We start from the raw sequence: 14,566 nt of genomic DNA, 5'->3' as shown, positions 1-14,566 counted from the left end.
GTGCATGTTTGTTCTGGTCACAGCAGTCCCTAGACCTCACTCCAGGTGTGACTGGAGCCCCAGTACAGAAGGGTAGGGACCAACCACTAGTCCGAGCTGAGACTTTAGCTCCAGCCTGACCCACAATGTGGGACCTGCTTCTGCCAATATCCTTGGGTACTCCAAGGGGTATCTCTCCCTGTGCAGGGAACGCCACCATCTCCCCACTGTATAACTGCCACATACCTCTATTCTCAGAGCACTAGTGAGAATCACCCCAAAACTTGAACGAGGGGAAAGGAGGCATTTGTACATGTCTTGGGACCATTTTCTTTGGGTGCTGTCTTTCCCATCTTCTAATTACTGATTCCCTCAGCCCCCTTCCACCTGAACTCTTTTTCAACCCCACTCTGCTGTCTCTTTCTGCTAAGCTAACTCTGGTATTGGTGTAGCAGTGTAACAGGGAGAAAGACAATAATCATCAGTATCTTTTGTGTCCTCTGAGGTCAGCCCTTCCCTCTCCATCTCATAATTTGCTCCAGAAGCTCTTGCTCTGAGCCGTTCAGTTTTCAGTTGAGTCAGGAGCACAAACACTTCCTGCTCTTTTAGATTTCCTGAGCAAAACATGTGTCCTACTAGAAGTCCAGACAGAAACTTGGCTGTTTACTTCTTTAAAGTATGATCTAACCTACTGGGCCAGAGCAATAGCACAACAGGCAGGGCCTTGCATGCAGTTGACCCAGGTTTAATCCCAGGCATCCCATATGGTCCCCAGGTTGTCAGGAATAACCTCTGAGTGCTGCAGTGTAAAGAAGATACAAACAATATAAAAACAAAGAAACAGACAAATACAAAAATACAGTCTAGCTTCTGAGTCAGAAGGATCAAAACAATGATCACGATGGTATTTTCAGTTGAGGTTTAACCTAAAGGTTCGGATGAAAATTCTTCCATGTATCAAGCTAGAGTAAGTCACTAAGAACATCTGTCTTATGCAAATAATCTGCATTATAAACAAGCCTGTACACACACACACACACACACACACACACACACACACACACACACACACAGAGTGACTATGTCACCTTACTGGCACATTTGTTTTCAGGGGATCACAAATCCTGAAAAGTGAGAACATACATTGCCTTAGAGTTCAGGGTCTCTGAGAAACAGCTAGAAATCCTCTGCTGGAAATGGTACTAAAAAAATCGAGAGAGATTCTTCAGATCATTTAAAATTTCATAAAATGTTGCATCTTTGCTAGACACAGAATGACTGAGAGCACTGACACAACCAACGTGACCTCAGGCAGACTCAAGTCACCTTCAAAGGAAGTTACTATACTGTCCCCCACGCACCTGAAATCCAACTTCGCTGCACATTTTGACTCATTCACTGATTCAGCACTAGAAGGGGCCTCTTGGCCTCCCAAGTAGTCCTGCATCCCCCCCACATGTTGCGATTTCAGGAAGGGGATCACCTCCAGGAAAACCTGCTTTGAGGACTTAAATCTAGGGGTCTCAGTATCCATGTGCCTGTGCCCCGTTCAGTAGAAAGCATCTCCACTCTGCTTTATCAAGCCATCACTGCACAATCCCCTCTGATTTCTCTTACCCTCACAATTCCGGCCGTCTGCAGAGATTGAGAAGCCTTGTTCGCAGATACAGTGGAAGGAACCTTCTGTGTTTAGACACTCCCCATGGGGACCGCAGAGACCAGTCCGTTCACATTCATTAATATCTGGAAGGGAAAGAAGTGCCCAATATTTGAAAAAAATAGACAAACAACAAACCAAACAACTGGCTTTGTTTTCTTACACACTTGCATCACTGTTAGAAAAGAACTGGACAGTTATTTTGTGGCACAAATCACATCACTAGTCTTGCGAGTCCCACAGCAGAAGAGAAGTAAAATCTTAAGAATGGGGGGCTGGAACAATTGCACACCAGGTTCGATTCCCAACATCCCATATGGTCCCATGAGCCTGGCAGGAGTAATTCCTGAGCACAGAGCCAAGAGGAACCCCTGAGAGCTGCTGGGAGTGGCCCCAAAACCAACAATTAAAAAAAATCTTTACGAATAAGATGATTCAGGTAGAATTACATGAACAAGCTATTGTGCCAGTCTTCTGGCCTACAAATACAGTCACTGTAGGTATCTGACCCAAAGCTGCTGTTATGACAAGTAGCAGCATTGAAATGGTGAGTTGTGCATTCCACAATCCCCAGAGAGGAAGAGGGATCCCCATGCCCCAAGTCAGGATAGGACACGAAATGCAGATCCACAGCAATTCCAACACAGAAAATAATCTACACATAGTTGGGAAGGAATAGCAGGCCAGAAACTCACACCGCAAGCTGTTCACCCACAAGCCAGTTGCCCCACCATGTGGAACCCCGAGCCAAGATGGCAGCTTCCTCTCCAGGCCTCCTGAGAAGTCTTTATTGGGATAAACAAAGCCCACCCCAAGGGAAGAGGAAAAAAGCCAGATGAAGAGGCAGGCAATGGGGAAACATCTTTTTAACAGGAAAACCAAAGAAACCAATCGAGAGACATCTAATTAGAAGGCAATCTGAGGTCTAATCCAAAGGCCTCTACCAACACAGGACTATTCTAGAATACTGGGAGCCCTAAAAGAAGAATAGACTCCTTTGCCAAATGCTTGTTATGAATGAGACACTGTATGCTTGTTTCCCTCCAGAGACCTGCAAACATGTCTGCTGTCTCCTGCAGCACAGATCATATCTCTGGCAATCCACCTCTCAGATATAGTTTTGGATGTTTGTGGGAGGGGGCTGCTGTGGTCATAACTGCTCAGTGCTTAAGGGAACAGGGTAGAGATTAGGATAAATCCCATACTTGGTAAAACAAGATAAACAGAAAAGAATCTCCCTGTGTCTTCATATTAATATGTGTCTGACCTCTACATGGTACTTCACAAATGTCTGCTAAGTCTAGAAGTGAAACAGACTTTGTGTTAAAACTGGATAAACCAAAACTCAATGCTAGAAAAAAAAAAAAAAAGGTCTTTCAGAGCAAGATATTATCATGAACACAGCTTTGTAATGATGAACTTAGTGAATGTGTAGGTATTTATTTAGGTCTTTGGGCCACACCCAGTGGCACTCAGGGGTTACTCCTGGCTCTGTGCTCAGAAATCACTCCTGGTATGCTCAGGGGACCATATGGGATGCGGGGATTGAACCCAACTAAGCCACATGCAATGCAAATGCCCTCCCCATTGTGCTATCACTCTGGCCCCAAGTTTAATTATTATTATTATTATTATTATTATTATTATTATTATTATTTTGGTTTGTGCTCAGGACTTGCTCCTCACTCTCTGCTCAGTGATCACTCCTAGCAGGGTTCAGGGGGCTATTAGGGGTTCCAGGAATGGAACACAGATTGACTGCTTACTAGGAAAGTGCCCTACCCACTGAGCTATCTCTCTGGCCCTACTTACAGTTTCACACCCAACTAGGGCTTTTATGATTCAGTCCGATGATCAGACCATACAGTCGTTAAACTTGCAGGCACTTGCTCCTCCTCAACAGAGGGATAGTGCTCTCTGAATTCAGCAGTGCTTGTATAGGCTCTTCTAATGCCATCATGCATGAAGTGTCTTGGTGAGCAAAATATTTGTTCCCACCGTGGCTCTTCGTTCTGATTAAGAACTGCACTCAGGTCAGTGAGCTAAGACAATCAATTGTACAAAGTGGTACCCCTGAACCCATGGGCAGCGACACATCCAGTTCCCAGCATGCTCTGGGAGAATGTCCTAACTTTCCTGCTCACCAGAAGCCCTGATCTGAGCCTTACGGTGGCTCTGGGAGAGCCCTGAGAATTTTATTTTATGTTTTGGTTTTTAGGCCACACCCAGTGGCACTCTAGGTTGCTCAGGCAAGCTTGGGGGACATATGGGATGCTGAGGATCAAACCCATGTCCACCCTGGGTTGAATATGTGCAAGGCAAATGCCCTATCTCTCTGCCCAGCCTTGAGAATTTTAACTCTTCCCAACTGCTAATGTAGCACATACATGGTGGGAGATTACTGATGCCTCATGATTCCTCGGTTGTGTCTGTCTCTGCGGGTTTTTGGTCAACCGTGAGCTAACTGGGCCGATAAAAACTAGCACAGATCCTCAAGCCTAACCAGAGAGAAGCTTTCCCCAAAGTTATTTCCTTGGTCTTCCTTCATCCCTTGCTCTGGAGAGTCTCAATACTTTCATCACCTTCAGTTCTGCTTTCCAACCGGATGCAGTAAGGTACCTCTCCTGGGATGCTGGTGCCCTCAAGTTTCACTGGCTTGGAACTCTCTCCCAAATCATGTGCATCTTGTTGAAGAGATCTGAACCCTCTTTCTCCTTTAGCTTCCACATGGGTGTATTCAAAATTGCCTGGTTTGCATCTTCACGTTAGAAATACTGTGCACACATTTCTTGCCTCAAGAGAAGTCAGTGATGAACCAATAATTGTCTACAAAATTTGATGACAGGAACTGAAGACAAATTCCCAGACTTTTTTTTTTATTTTCCAGGATATGGCTTAGAAAGAACAACATGAATATCTGGAGTGAAGGAAACATATGCATCCAATTTGGTTGTACTTATTGAGGCATTTCTAAACTAGACACTAGCAGTGCTGCTGAAAGCCAGACTGTGTTTCAGTTGGGTTTTTTGGTGGGTCCGAGATGCCACAGAAATGCACAATTTGGCCCATGAAGGCCAAAACATGAAACCGAAGAAGGTTCAGAGACTCAGACAATACCACCACATTCTGAGAGCAGAGTAACAAGAAATTTCCACACTGTCTTTACAGTATCGTAAATGAGGCTGAAGAAAGAGATACAAACATATCTCCAACTGAAAATACCTCCCTGAGCATGAAATTTTCTTAATATAGAACTATCTTGAGCTACTGGGTAAGGTTTAAGGTTTCTGCAAAAAAACATTTTTTTTTTTTTATTTGTTTCTGGGCTACATCTGGCAGTGCTCAGTGGTGACTTCTGGCTCTGTGCTCAGAGATCAATCCTGGCAGGTTCAGGACCTTATGAGCACTGAGAACTGGGGATCGAACTCGGATAACCACATGACCATAAGGCAAATGTCCTACCCGCTATACTCTTGCCCCTGCGTAAGACTTTTTATTTGTTTGTTTGGGGGGCCACACCCAGAGGTGCTCAAGGGTTACTCCTAGTTCTGTGTTCAGGAGCCATTCCTGATGGTGCTTGAGGGACCATATTGGCTACCAGTGATTGAACCTGGTTGGCCACATGCAAAGCGAACATAGTGGTGCTATTGCTCTGGCCCCCTGCATAAAAATTTTTTATTTAACTATGTCCCATGATTATTAATATTGTCATAAATTATATTCTTGGCATTTAACTGCAATTTATACTTTTTGTTTCTTTTTGTTTGCTTGTTTTTGTTTTTGAACCACACCTGGCTGCTCAGGGCTTACTACTTGGTCAGGGATCTTTCCTGGTGGGCTCAGGGGCCTTACGGTATGCTTGGGATCAAACCTAGGTGGGCAGCGTGCAAGGCAAATACCCTACCTACTGTACTATTGCTCCAGCCCCTGAAAAACCTACACTTTTATGACAATTACTGACTGGATTGTGGGGGCGTTTAGCCAGAAGCAAAAGTTAGTGAACTTCAGGAAGAAAGGCCACAAAAGGATCTTCAATGGCTGAGACAAAGGGCAGATTCTAAACAGGTGAGTGTTGGTTCCCTTATAAGCAGGCTCTTACTAAGGGTAGGAGGGGGAAGGAAAGGGAGGGCCAGAAATCATAGACAATATTTTATAATTGGTACTAAGGCTGCTTCAGAAATATAATTCCTTTGTGTGGATTTAAACCTTCCAGCAGACATATTAATTTATTCCGGGAAACAGAAACCTCTAAAGTGGTGGAAAATGAGTCAATTGAATAACAATCAAGAGAATAATAAAACCTATGTGTGAAGCCAACGCAGAATGCAGAGTCAACTGCAATTTGCAGAGATGAATTTAACACACTGAGAGAGAAAGGAGGCCCAAGGCATGAATCAGATGATGAAACTCATTCCATGTGATCGAATGCTGTAAGCTTAATTACAACATTTGCACAAGGAGTTCATGGTGCCTTTAGAAAAGACTTGGTTTTTTGCCTCTCTTTGGGCAAAAACTGTGCTGAAGAGAGGAATTAGAAAAGACATTATTGCTTGTAAACTCCCCAAAATGTGCCCCCCAAACCACAATCAATCCTAAATGTAATCCTCAAACACACATTTTGGTTAACCCAGGGCCAGCCCAAAGCAAAAGTCTCAAGCAGAACTAAGAAAAGGAGTTCATTAAGTATGAACTAGATAGCTCTCATATTTGCAAAATAAAACATAAAACCCGAGAATAATCAATAGCTAGGAAGTAGAACAGAATCCAAACCCAATATAAATTGTGTGCATGTGTGTGTGTGAGTGAGAGAGAGAAAGAGAGAGTGAGAAAGAGAGAGCGAGTGAGAAAGAGAGTGAGAGAGAGCGAGAAAGAGAGAGAGAGAGAGAGAGAGAGAGAGAGAGAGAGAGAGAGAGACATACCTTGACATCCTTTATGGTTGGGTTGGAATCCATCAGGGCAGGTACAATCATATGATCCCTCAGTATTAACGCAGTCTCCTCCCTGGCAAGCGTTCTTATCCTCCAAGCATTCATTGATATCTACAAACCCATGTTTAAAAAAGTAAAACAACTCAGCCAGAGGTATGCAAGTGAGACATTTTTCCATTTCTTTAGACACCGACGTATATTTGACATAACTCATAACACATGATTTCCAAGGGATAAAAGCTTTTTAACAAGGAGCCTTTTTAAACAGGGAAACACTTTGAAAGGGATTTAGTTTCCATGTATAAACTGGAGTTTGAACATCCGATTGGAAAGGACCCAAAAGAATGGAGCCGAATGCAAAATTAAACAGCATTAAGCTCTTGTGGGCAGAAACATGGTCCTTATCTTGTCCTTATCCCTCCCCCCAAAAAGCAAAGCCCAACAAAAGGACAGGATGAACCCTTACTCAGAAGTGCAGATAGAATTGAAGTGTCTCTGAAGACTAGGTCAACATAGAATTATAGTTCACTCAGGTGTCAGTGAATCTACCATCCACCCTGGCAGAGAATGAAATTCTCTGCTCTTTTCCTATAAACCCCCTTTTCTTCAGCCTGTGAGACAAGCTGGCTCCTTGGAGGACCGAGTTCACCCTTTGCTAACCAGCCAACTTGGTCCCCCAAAAAGCTCTTTGTTCACTCATCATCATGTGTGTTTCTAACCAAGGGCCCTCGAGTGGCAGCAGAACCAAACTTTTAGGTGAAAAAATAAATTCCATACAAGATAAGTCCAAATTCTGTTGTCCAATGATCTACTTGGTTATGTTCTTAGGGGCCAATAACACTCTTGAAATATTCTTTTCTCTTCTTGTTTTTGTTTGATTTGGGTTTGGGTTTGGGGCCAGTCCTGGTGGTGCTCTGGGCTTGCTTCAGGTTCTGCCCTCAGGGATCACTTCTAGCAGGCTCTGGGTATCAAATGAGGTGCTGGGGATTGAATCTGGGTTATCTGCATGCAAGGCACGTGTCCTCCCTGCTATTCTGTCACTCTGGCCCCTGAAGTAAATATTCTTATGGCTTCCTTGAGCCTTTATCATGAAAGAAAAGACTTGAAACACTATTTGGCATGATCTCTGCCTCCAAAGAGAAATGTTTGTTCAAAGAACCCCATTGTATTAACAAAAAATGAGAATAGAAAGATAGGAAATCGCTTGCACAAATCCAGGACAATTCATCATCAGGAGCGTCCAAAAGATGAACTGTTTGCTGAAAAGAATATTCAGTCTGAATGTCAGGTGAATGGAGAGAAGAGGGATTCTAGAAGTCAAAGGTGGCTGTTCCAGGCCAGAAGAAAACTATCTGCCAGTTTCTCCACAGCAGGGGGGAACAGGGGAGCGGGAGGAGATGAGAAGCTCTTGGCAGAAAAGGAAATCAAGAGAGATCAAAAGGTTCCTGAAGTCACTTCCTCCTCGGCAGCTGTCACAACAGGTCTGATGTTGGCGTGATTTCTGAACGTGCATATTTATAGCATCTGTGTGGCTCGAAATGGTTTCTGCAACCAATGAGGAGTTTTGATGGGAAGCACAGAGACCACCAATGCCCAGTCCTACACATAGGCCTGGTGGGTGAGGGGTGTCGTCACGTGAAGGCTGGGGATTATCCGTGCTCATTTCTGCCCTTAGCTCCTTATTCCCAGCTCACCAGACGTCCTTTTACTGCTGTTGGTGCAGCAGGGAAATGATGATGATGATGATGATGATGATGATGATGATGATGATGATGATGAACCAGAAAGAAAAACTGAGGAACAAAACCTTTTTTGTTTTTTGGGAATCTGGCAGATTTCTTGCAATGAGTTACAATGAGTGTCTAAATGCAGGAGAGTTCCAGAATAAGAAAATCTGGACTCTGTTGGGGTGCTACTGTCTCCTCTGTCCAGGTCATAGTTTAGGGTTCCCAAATTAAGTGTCCCCCATAGAATTGAAGGATCAGTAGTCATAGAGAGAAGCTGCAAAGTGCCTTAAAATTTCCTTCTTTTAGAGGCTGGGAAGGTGGCGCTAGAGGTAAGGTGTCTGCCTTGCAAGCGCTAGCGTAGGAAGGACCCCGGTTCAATCCCCCGGCATCCCATAGGGTCCCCCCAAGCTAGGGGCAATTTCTGAGCGCATAGCCAGGAGTAACCCCTGAGTGTCAAACGGGTGTAGCCCAAAAACAAAAAAAATTTTTTTTTCCTACTTTTAAAGGAAGAGAGGAGAGAAAGGAGAGAGAAAGGGGAGAGAAAGAAGAAGGAGGAAGAGGAGGAGAAGGAGAAGAAGAAGAAGAAGAAGAAGAAGAAGAAGAAGAAGAAGAAGAAGAAGAAGAAGAAGAAGAAGAAGAAGAAGAGGAGGAGGAGGAGGAGGAGGAGGAGGAGGAGGAGAGGAAAAAGAAGAGGAAGAAAAAGAGGAAGAGAAAGAGGAGGAGAAGAAGAAAAGAAGAGGAGGAAGAAGAGGAAGAAGGAAGAGGAGGAAGAAGAAGAAAGAGGAGAAGGAGAAGGAGAAGAGAAGAAGAAGAAGAAGAAGAAGAAGAAGAAGAAGAAGAAGAAGAAGAAGAAGAAGAAGAAGAAGAAGAAGAAGAAGAAGAAGAAGAAGAAGAAGAAGAAGAAGAAGAAGAAGAAGAAGAAGAAGAAGAAGAAGAAGAAAGGAGAAGGAGAAGGAGGAGAAGGAGACGACGACGACGAAGTGCACTGGACATTGCATGACTGGAACTCAATCATGAACAGACAACTTTGTAACTATGAAAAAAACCATCTGTATTATAAACAACCTTATAAATCACAGTGTTTAAATAAGTTTAAACATCTACACATAAGACACTTTCTTTCTTTCGAAAGAATAAGTTGTGAGGCTGGAGTGATAATACAGTGGGCAGGGCACTTGCCTTGGGCATGGCCAACCTAGGTTCGATCCCTGGCACCCCAAAAGGTTCCCTAAGTACCGTCAGTTAATATGGCCCTAAAACCAAAAAGTAAATAAAATAACGATTACAAAAAACAATTTAAAATGTTTCAAAGAATTTAGAGACTTAAATGTAAAACACAATTAAGGCAATGAACTCACTTCAGTGAATGTTTTGGATTCTCACTTTCAATTTAGTGTTTTTCCAACTTTCCTGCATTCTTATTTACCTACAGCAGAGGCATCAAATTTTAAGACTCAGTTCAAGGAAGAATTTTCACAAAGTTGCCTAAATGACTCTCGACAGATAGAGATAAATATGTCCTAGTGATAGTTGTTACTACTCTTAGATTCTCGTCATCACAATGTCTTTTATTTTTTTTAATTATTATTAGGCTTCTTTTGTTTTGGCACCACACCGAGTGGTGCTCAGGGCTTACTTCAAACTCTGTGCTCAAGGGACTATCTGCAGTGCTGGGGATTGAACCCAGGTCAGCAGCATGTGAGGAAAAGCTTTACCCATTGTACCCACTGTGAGCTCTGGCTCACAAAACTTTATTTATTTTTTTATTTATTTGTTAAACTACCAGCCTGCACCAGAGCTAGCTGAGAAATGAATTTACCCACAGATCTTCACATTAGACTTGGCTCATGGAAGCTTACCACTCAGGGCACTAGGCAGAAGCAAGAGTAGGAGGATAGACATGTATTTATTGCCAATGTTCCTACCATGCATGTTTAATTGTTTTTCAATATTCTTCTTTTTAATAATGCCTTTATTTATTAAAACATCCTTATTACAAACATGTTTGCCGTTAGGTTTCAGTCATAAAAAAGAACAAGACCCCCTTCACCAGTGCAACCTTCCCACCACCAATGCCCCATCTCCTCCCCACCCCCACCTATCTTCGAGACAGGCATTCTATTTTTCTTACTCACTACCATACTATTATTTTAAAGAAATCATGAGCTAACCTTGTAAGAAGTCCATTCTATGATGACAACATGAAGTGCAGTCAGAGCTTCCTTGATTAAAACCCCATTCCAATCCTATTCCCAATCTGTCTCATTAAATTGTTCATTCCCATTACCAAATGCTTTGGTAAGTATTACCCTGGCCATGAAAAAGACCATAAAAGCAGCACCTCATACAACTAAGAGATCAGAGTGAGGAGAAGTCCGAGTTTGCTCCAAATTCTGAATAGGCCAACAAATGTCACCTTCACCAGCCAACTGACTCTTGCTTGGCAGATCAAGATTTAAAAAAATAAACTTGGGCCTGGAGAGATAGCACAATGGCGTTTGCCTTGCAAGCAGCCGATCCAGGACCAAAGGTGGTTGGTTCGAATCCCGGTGTCCCATATGGTGCCCCGTGCCTGCCAGGAGCTATTTCTGAGCAGACAGCCAGGAGTAACCCCTGAGCACCGCCGGGTGTGGCCCAAAAACCAAAAAACAAAACAAAACAAACAAAAAAAACAAAAAAAAAACTTTACTTATTTATTTATTTATTGGGTTTGTTTTGGGGCCACACCCGGTGATGCTCAGGGGTTACTCCTGGCTCTGCGCTCAGAAATCACTCCTGGCAGGCACGGGGGACCATATGGGATGCCAAGGGATTGAACCTTAGTCTGCCCTGGGTCAGCTGTGTGCAAGGCAAACACCCTGCCACTGCACCATTGCGCCGGCCCCTGATTGATTGATTTTGGGTCACACCTGGCAACATTCAGGGGCCACTCCTGGCTCTGCACTCAGAAACCGCCCCTGAAAGGCTGGGGGATCATATGGATGCCAGGAATCAAACCGGGTCCCTCCAAGGTTGGCTGCAGGCAAGGCAAACACCCCACAACTGTGCTCTCTCTCTGGCCGCAATATATCAAGATTTCTAAAAGTGGACATTAAACAGAATACTCTTTTAGGTATAAATTCTGTAAAAAAAAACCCAAATACTTCCTAATTTTAAGATTTGAAATTGTGAGACCAAATAGAGTTAATCTTTGTCTCTTGCTTACACATAAATTGCATAAAGCAGTCAATCAATGGCCCAAATATATATATATATATATATGTATGTATATATATATGTATGTATGTATGTATGTATTTCCATCACCTCCAAAGGCTCCATTTCTTCTAATCTTAGCATTTCTGAGATTCATTTGAGTTGAATATATCATATTCCGTAACTCTCCTCCTTAGTGCTAAGTATTGTGTCACTGGGTAGCAGGTACTACATTGAAAAGTAATGCGTCTCCTTTCCCATTGCTGGTTTTTGGGCCACTGCCAGGGATGATATTTTTAGCACAGTGACATCAGAAGGACCGCTTGGTGGCTGACAGCCAGATGTCCAGTCTGATGGCACACACCAGCAAAGACTCACACCTGGGAGCCATCAGATGAGCTGTATCAACAGAAATGGTTTCTGGCACCCAAATTTGGGATTACACTTTTGTTTAAGGCCAACATATTAAGCCAGGCCACCCATCAGCAGAGTTTGAGATGCTTCCCCCACACACCCGCAATAAGCACTTTAGGGGGTACTCAGGATGCAAATTCTAGGAAACCAGGAGGAATGTAGGCATAGTGGAAAAAACAAGACCTTTCCCAGAGTGACTAGAAAAAAAAATTACGTGTGTATATTGAAAAGGCAACAAAAAAGAGGGCACCCCACCTCACCCCATCCCACCCCTGTTTTGAGCATTAAAGGATCTGTCCCAACTCTTTGTTTTTTTGAGGAAAAAAATTCATTTTGGGGGGATGTTGGGCCACACCTGGTGGTGCTCAGTGGTTACTCCTGGTTCTGGAATCAGAAATCACTTCTGGCAAGCTTGGGGACCATATGGGATGCCAGCAATCAAACCCGGGTCTATCCTGGTTTGACTGCACACAAGGCAAACACCCTGCCACTGTGCTCCAGCCCCTAAAAATTGATTTTATTCTGGAAATACTGATGAAGGAGAGGGAGAGGGAGGACGGCAGATAGACATATAGAGAGAGAGTATAACATGCTCAAGAAAGAATTTGAGCTTCTCCAAAGTCAGAAAGAGCCCCAGAATCCATCCAGGCATCAAAGTAGAAAGGTCCACATCTCAGAAGGGAGATGCAGGCAATATGTGCTTGGGCACCCTGGACCCAGGCAGCACATGTGTGCCTGTCCCAACTTTCAATTAGAACTAAATACTTTCAGGGAGGAGATGGGAATCTGCCAGCTTAGTGCCAATTCAGTTTCAAAGGGAGGAGTTATTTGAATGGATTCCAGACCTATTTTTAACTCAGAAGACTGGCAAAATTGGCCTTGACTTTAAGAAAAAGGGCCTGATGAAATACTCGAAGAAGCATTTTAATGAAGACTAATTATATCTTAAAAACAGAGATGACACAAGACCCAGTTGGCTTAGGGGGATAAAACCTGTTTGGTCTTTTATGCAATGGATTATTTTTAAGGACAAAAATCTTGATGAGGCCAGAGCAATGTTGCAGAAGTCTTGCATGAGACCAACCCAATTTTGATTCCTGGCATCCCATTTGGCCTCCAGGGACTACCAGACTAATTCCTGAGCGCAGAGCCAGTAATAAGCCCTGAATACAGCAGGTAAGATGATTTGCCATACACTCAGTCAACCTGGGCTCAATCCCCAGCATCCCATATGGTCCCCTGAGCACTGCCAGGAGTAATTCCTGAGTGAAGAGCCAAGAGTAAGTCCTGAGCACTTCCAGGTATAGCCCCAAAACAAACAAAAATTAAACAAAATTAAAAATAACTTGGGGTTTCTAAAAACAAAAAAGAAAAAAAACTTGGGGTGTCTAAGGTGAATATAGTTGTACATGCAAACAGCCAAAACAACAGAACAAATACTCTTCTGAAGACCTATTACCAAAATTTAATTAGGGCTAGTTTCTCTCTACAGCAAGAATCGGAGCAGAAGAGACACTGATGGTCAGCAAAGCTTTTCAATGTCTTGCTGTGTAGTAACTTCTAGATTGTTCCATAAATGGCTTTGGCAATCTGTCCATCTTAGAATGCCACCATGTTGGATCTTTATTTCCTATCTCTATGTTACAGTTTTCTGACAATCAAATTTCATAATTCTTCTTTTATCACTGGTATGACCACTTGTTAACTTTTCAATAGGTTTACTAATTACTAATTAAATTACTAATTACTAATTACATGGGTTTTTACATGATGATTTACCAAGTTGTCATATATAGTCATTTCAGGAATTAAATGTTTAAATACCAATCCTATAACCTGTATTACTTTCCCTCTACCAGTGTCCCCAATTTCCCACCCACCACAGCCTTGCAGGTACAAACAAATTGACTTCATATTGTTTGTTCCAAAACAAAAGGAAATGGAATTATCAAAACTTAAATCAACAAGAGTAAGTTTAAAATTTTTGTTCTATCTCTCCCTGGTGTTACTAAAGTTAGTGTATAAGGGTTTACTGGACTGTGGATGGTGATAGTTGAGCAGAACTTCTGTGTTATTGTTCAATGAGCTTGGAAAATTTCTATGGAACTTCCCTGTAATATAGCTTTCCTGTGATACTATTGGGCTGATGCTAACATGGGTGTTTTAAGATTGTATTTTTTTTTTTTTTGGTATTTTGGGTCACAATCCAATGTTCAGGGATTACTCCTGCACTCAGCATCTATTTCTAGTGAACTTGGGCTGCTGGAAATTGTCAGCTACATGCAAGGCAAACACCCTGCCTGCTCTACTATCATTCTGGCCCCCATGGATGGTCTTTTTTTCCTAACTCCTTAAAAAGAAAATTGACCAATTTAGGATAATGTCCTTAAGGATGGTTTATTGATTTAATAGTAATGAACATTTAAGGTCTCTGAAACCCAAAACTGCCTTCCAGAAGGTTCTAAAAAGGCCAACAATAAACAAGTCTGTATATATGGGACAGTTCTCAGAAACATTTTCTGCAAAAACCCCTCCAAACTGAATTAAAGCTTGGCATTAAAAACATTCCCGTGATATGGAAAATTGACTTATATTTACTTATTCGGAACATTTGGAAGCTGGTGCTGAATAAATAAAGGTGTAATAGTTCAGAACTATAGACTGGG

General features: G+C 42.7%; 2 protein-coding genes across 3 annotated transcripts in view; one reads left to right on the top strand and one right to left on the bottom strand.

The window, feature by feature from the left end:
* Window positions 1-14,566, top strand: part of FAM98A (family with sequence similarity 98 member A) — a 582,326-nt gene that overhangs the window by 243,257 nt on the left and 324,503 nt on the right. The gene's annotated exons all lie outside the window — the stretch shown is intronic.
* The window catches only part of LTBP1 (latent transforming growth factor beta binding protein 1), a 275,135-nt gene that overhangs the window by 60,338 nt on the left and 200,231 nt on the right, over window positions 1-14,566 (bottom strand). The window contains exons 22-23 of the mRNA XM_049784171.1: window positions 6,556-6,675; window positions 1,597-1,722 (exon numbers count right to left, since the gene is read on the bottom strand). Coding sequence (XP_049640128.1) covers window positions 1,597-1,722; window positions 6,556-6,675 — 246 coding nt within the window. The remainder of the gene's footprint in view (window positions 1-1,596; window positions 1,723-6,555; window positions 6,676-14,566) is intronic.

The sequence above is a fragment of the Suncus etruscus genome, chromosome 12 (genome assembly GCF_024139225.1).
Source record: "Suncus etruscus isolate mSunEtr1 chromosome 12, mSunEtr1.pri.cur, whole genome shotgun sequence".
NCBI classification, from domain to species: Eukaryota; Metazoa; Chordata; class Mammalia; order Eulipotyphla; family Soricidae; genus Suncus; species Suncus etruscus.
The sequence above is the reverse complement of the archived record's forward strand: the minus strand, read 5'-3'. Positions and strand labels throughout refer to the sequence as shown.